A 6000-nucleotide genomic window follows, 5' to 3' on the forward strand; every position below is an offset into this window, starting at 1 on the left:
ATTTCTTTACCTATTTGCACTTTTATTTCTCCGAAACAACTTCTGGGTAACACACACATTTTTGGAATTTTATTAATTTCGTTTTTCGTCTTGCAGGTTATTGAGGCAGCAAAACAAGCTAACGCCCACGACTTCATATCCCAGTTTGAGGAGGGATATGATACATTGGTGGGGGAGCGAGGGGTGAGACTGTCCGGCGGTCAGAAGCAGAGGATTGCTATTGCCAGAGCCCTCATCATGAACCCTGTACTTCTGCTTCTGGATGAGGTGGGATTTCTTGGAGGGGGATGGGGATGGGTGGGGGAAGGTTGGGGGGCGGAGGGAGGTTGGGGGGCGGGGGGAGTGGCATGGTGGTCTTACTGCGCTTGTAATCTTGCTAATTTTGGGGTGTGCATGTGCATTTTTCTGTGTGTGTGTGTGTGTATGTGTGCACTTGTGTGAATGTTATGGTGTATGTATATAGACCTGTGCGTGTGTATCTGTGTGAATGTGTGCTGGCATTTGTGATGTAGGTGTGTGTGTTTATTGTTTGCATGTAGGTAGGTGTATGTAGACCAAAAAACATGAATGTTGATGCTTTTTCAGATGCTTTTAAAGCTAGAGCCTTCAAATTTCACACGCAGGTAGGTTTTGATGATCTCCAGGTTGCAGTGAGGTCGAGTTTGGGTCAATAAGTAGGAAATAATCATTCTTTTGAAGATTATTTTTTGAAGCTAGAGTAGCAAATATGTAATTTTTGATGCATCTATCTATATATATACACGACTTGTGTCTGTCTGTGTGTGTGTGTGTGTGTGTGTTCGCGATGCACGGCCAAAGTTCTCGATGGATCTGCTTCAAATTTGGTGGGCATATTCAAGTAGACCCCGGACACAACCTGGTCGATGAGAATTTTCAACATGTGCTCTCAGCGCGCAGCGCTGAACCGATTTTGGTTTTTCTGTTCATCTTCCCAGATCCATTCCCAGTAACTCTTCCTTATCTTCTCCAGTGTTTTGCGTTTATCTCCCTTCCTTCGTGTGGCGTCAATCCATATTCCTGTTACTATTTTTAGAAGGTCACTGTCCACAACGCTCAATCCATATTCCCGTTACTATTTTTAGAAGTTTTCCTTCGTGTGGCGTCAATCGCGTACGATGCGCCACTCACCTGGCAAAGCCAGGTACCCGGCGAAGCCGGGTATTCAGCTCTACTTCTTCCCGGCGAAGCCGGCTACCCGGCGAAGCGGGTATTCATCTAGTATAATATGTATGATGAAAGGTGAGTCGTATAAGCATTTGCTTTTCTTTTTGATGTAAGGTAGTATTCAGAATATATTTTATGTCTTCAAAGGACACTTGAGTATTGTTATCACGTCCGCTGTTACAGGCAACAAGTGCACTGGATGCAGAAAGCGAACATCTAGTAAAGGAAGCCATTGATCGTGCCATGAAAAGCAGAACTGTGATCGTTATTGCTCATCGTCTTTCTACCGTCAGAAACGCTTCAAAGGTACGTACAGTGTATATAGCTTTATGGTACAGAGATGTTTGTTGTAAAAAAAATATTCTGTTAACAGGCATGGGAACAACTCAATCTATAAGTAATTGGAGGAAGTATAAGAATTATTTTGGGCTATACTTTCTTGGGAAATATACATGTTTAGTGTACTTTTGCTGGACAAGTTTAAAGAAAGAGGGAGCAAAAGTGAAATTCATTTTGTGTTCTGCCTAATTTGGTTCACAGCAGTTCTTGACTGTATGTAACCACTGCCTGCCCCTTCCACCCCCTCCCCCCTCAAATTCTATACTCTCATGCAAGACTCTTGAGTTCATTGTGCAAGCTTAATTGCATTCTTCATTCAACATGTTTAAAAAAAAACTTAAACTTTTCTTCGGGATGACAAACTGGGCCATCCGCCTCCTATTACTTTAACTTGCAACTATTTCTTTATTTCACAGGTTCTGGTAATCGACAAGGGGACCATAGCAGAAATGGGGACTCACGATCAGCTCCTGGAACAGAACGGTGTCTACAAACGCCTGGTGCTCCGACAGTTGACGGCAGGCACGGTCAGTTCTACAGCTGCTCCAGGCACAACTGACGTCATCCTGGACCCGCAAGCAGTCAGCATTCAGACCCAGGCAGTGGTCAACGGGTCTGTTGTGGACGTATAGCTTGAGGTGTAGGGTTAAGGGTTAAATCGTTCATTTTGGGGGCGGCAGATGTTGGTTTAAACACAATTTTATTCAAAATACATGAAATGAAACAATTGACAAAAATGCAGCTAGGACACGAACTCAAGCAGATGCTTATTTGACGTGACCATATGTTGATACAGTGGTACCTGTGATGTGTGGCCCCTCCGATAAGAGGACACCTCCCTTAAAAGGACACTTTCTGTTGTCCCTTCTATTATCTCTATCAAAATATACCTGCCATGAGAGGCCACCTGCAATATCGGGACACTTTTGGATGGTCGAAAGGGTGTCCCTTCATCTCAGGTACCACTGTATGTTGCATTCAATTAGAACAAATGTTCACTTTTCCTGGTATACCTCTGACTACATGATTGACCCACACCTAGTTGTGGATGTATAGAGTGAGGGTTAGGGAGGTTTAGGGGTAGAGTTGTTCATTTGTTGGGCTGTAGGTGTTGATACGTTGTGTTGCGTTAGAACAGGTTGTGTCTGTTGGAATGTAATGTAAGGGTAAGATTAAGGGTTAGATTGTTCATTTGTTAGGCTGTAGGTGTTGATACGTTGTGTTGCGTTAGAACAGGTTGTGTCTGTTGGAATGTAATGTAAGGGTAAAATTAAGGGTTAGATTGTTCATTTATCAGGCTGCTGACGCATTGGGTTGAGTTAGACCAGGAAGTGTCTGTTGGGATGTCCCCTACAACATGGTGGGCCCACACATAACTGTGACAGGGAGACTACCGTCGCCCTTCACAGCAGACTCTGCAGAGTTGTTCGCCTTTGAAGTAGGCAACACCTGTGGATTGTAGAGTTCTGTTTGTGATGGGGTTTGGCGGCTTTTGTCTCTCTGTATGTTCATGGATTCCTTTGCGAATGCATAACAGTTTTTATAGGGCTTAGAAATAAGCTCTAAAATTCTCAATCCTGTTTGATTGGACTTCGCCTCCAAAGGTGATTGTGGTGTTTCGGCACTCGGTTACATAACATTTAAACTGCAGTGATGAACTGGTCTGTTGTGGGCGTATAGTGTGAGGGGCAGGGTAAAGGGTTAAATCGTTTATTTGTTAGGCTACAAGATTGGTATGCAAGAGTAGAGGTTAGAGACTTTAGTCTGGGATAAACTGGACCCTTAAGTATCTTAACTTGACTTCTGCATACCGGCCCGGCCCTGCTGTGGATGGGTTGTGTTGAGCTAGAACAGGTCAAGTCTGTTAGGATGTAGTGCTAGGGTTAAGGGTTAAATCGTTTATTTGTTAGGCAATAGGACTGGTATGCAAGAGTAGAGGCTAGAGACTTTAACTATCTTTACTTGACCTGTGTATACCAGCCCAGGTGTGGATGGGTTGTGTTGAGCTAGAACAGGCCAAGTCTGTTAGGATGTAGTGTTAGGGCTAAGGATTAAATCATTCATTCGTTAGACTGCAGATGCTGGTGCTTTGGGCTACGTTAGAACAGATCGTCCTATTTCCTGGCCGGATATGAGAAATGGCACAGGCATGTATTGGTAATGCTGCAAGATTACATACAACAGAATACAGAAGATTTTATTGCCCAGAGTATTTCCCTCAATGTTGCGGTAAAGTAAAAACGGCTTACAGTCATTCACACTGAAACACAGACAAGCTTTAACAATGAGTCGAGGGGATGAATCAAAAATGATAAATTGTGAAACGATATATAAGAAAGGGTTTCAGGGGGGCACCGAGGAAGTGATTTCATACTGGGGGGCGCCAGTAAGAAATCTTGTGTTAGTCTGTACAGGTAATGATATCATGTTCTGTGGCAGTGACAGTTTTGTCCTCCTTCCTTAAAATAATTTGTTCTCTTCGTTGGTTTGGGTTGGTATAATATTAATAATAAAACAAATAAAACAAAAAGGATCGAAGAAGAAAAAACCCACTGATCAGACAGTAAAAAAGGAAGACTGTTCTCCTGAGCGAATACCGTGTCTTCCTTAAAAAAAAGTGGGATAATAATAGTAATAATGCATAATATTTATAAAGCGCATGTATCCAGGGTTTAACCCTGCTCAAAGCGCTGTACAATCATTGGAAAAAATACAACAACATAACATTATTTACAGTATGATTCAATCATTCATTGAAGTTGACTGAGAGCAAATCAACAGTGCATGTAGCATTTTATGAGGAACGTGCAAGTGGAGTGGTTTCTGTGATTTGGCAGCCATAATTTTCTATGGTCAGTAATACTTGGTAATTGTGATGCCCCTTGTGATATTGATGAAGAAGTGTGTTAAATCATCCCGTCCTTCCATAGTCATTGGTGTAGTCTTCTTCTTCTTTGTTCATAGGCTGAAACTCCCGCGTCCACTCATGTTTTTGCACGAGTGGAATTTTACGTGTATGACCGTTTTAACCCCGGCATTCAGGCAGCATACGCCGATTTCGGGGGAGTTGATTTAGTTATTTATCATGAGTGATTCAGTGGAACCCCCCCCCTCTTATAAGAATGCAAACGAATCAGGTCTTAGAAAATAGGGAGTCTTAAAACTTGGGTAAATAAAGGAAATTTATGCGACACATGATAACACAATGTGTACAGTTACTTTTTACCTTGCGTCTGCTACAATAGCAGACGACTTTATTCTGTGTTAACCCGGATGTATTCGGGGGTTGGGTATTGCAAAGGATGTTGGGTAGTGCTAAAAATAGCCCTCAATCGAACATAAAGAGACCTTATGAACAGAGCGTCTGAGAAAACAGAATCTTAAAAAGGGGGCAGTCTTGAACAGAGAAATTTGACAATGATAATAAATAAAAAGGGTATTTATATAGCGCAAATCCTAAGATAGTTCTAAGCGCCTTACAATCAATCTTCAATATAATAATCTTGATAAGAGCAATAAGGGGGTTATTCTATTGTATCAATCTATGAAGGTTTGAAAAGGATTTGGTTTTTCACCTCGCAGTGAGTAATTATTTCATTGATCTCTTGCTCACTGATGGTTTATTTATTTTTGAGCATTGTTTTCTCTTTTATTCTAATCATATTTATCAGTGATGACAATCACTTTAAACATTCAAGCACATTTTTCTTGTAGCTGAACGCTCTTTTCCAATGACCATACTTACAGGGATTACTGGTATTTCACTGTTTGAAAACTGAAAATATTCCGAATAAATCTGCATTTCATCAGACTTACTAGTTGTTATTGTGAGTGAAAGATTGTTTTTCACAAGGTGTGTTGTTTTGATGATCACAATGTGAGCTTTACATTTTTTTGTATTGATTATTGTTTTTTGTGTTTTCTTTTTAATTTTGTTGGAATGTTGTTGTTTTGGGGTGTAGTTTTTGTATCACCGTCTTTTTTGGTAATTATTTTTTTATTGTTGTTATATATGTAGCTCATGCTTTTTTTGTGTGGGTATCAATTGATGTCTTTTTAATTTGTTCAAGTGCTTTTTTTTGCCGAGTTCTATGTGCACTCGATTCAAAAAGTAGCTTACCACTTGTTCACACCCAAATAAACAATGGAAGGGCTTACGCTGTTCTCACTTTTTATTTTTAAAAAGGCATATGTCTTGTCCATTCAATGTGGTTTTTGGATTTAAGATATCCTGCTAGGGCATCACGTGACAGGTCCTCTTCAATAGACGATGTTCGGAAATAACGGGTTTGTATGAGTTGTGAAAGAGTGACTACTCTTGCCTTTATTGAGGCAAACTTTGCCATGTGACATCATAGGCCAGTCACTAGCCATGTGACATCATAGGCCAGTCACTAGCCATGTGACATCATAGGCCAGTCACTAGCCATGTGACATCATAGGCCAGTCACTAGCAGGGGTGGGACTTTTCCACGA

General features: G+C 41.1%; 1 protein-coding gene across 1 annotated transcript in view; it reads left to right on the forward strand.

Moving 5' to 3' along the window:
* Positions 1 to 5335, forward strand: part of LOC138975337 (uncharacterized) — a 28049-nt gene extending 22714 nt beyond the window's left edge. Inside the window, exons 15-17 of the mRNA XM_070347998.1 lie at positions 97 to 267; positions 1369 to 1491; positions 1941 to 5335. Of these exons, the coding sequence (XP_070204099.1) occupies positions 97 to 267; positions 1369 to 1491; positions 1941 to 2156 (510 nt within the window). The 3' untranslated portion in view covers positions 2157 to 5335. The remainder of the gene's footprint in view (positions 1 to 96; positions 268 to 1368; positions 1492 to 1940) is intronic.
* Positions 5336 to 6000: the final 665 nt, after the last annotated feature.

Source organism: Littorina saxatilis, linkage group LG9 (assembly GCF_037325665.1).
Source record: "Littorina saxatilis isolate snail1 linkage group LG9, US_GU_Lsax_2.0, whole genome shotgun sequence".
Taxonomy (NCBI): domain Eukaryota; kingdom Metazoa; phylum Mollusca; class Gastropoda; order Littorinimorpha; family Littorinidae; genus Littorina; species Littorina saxatilis.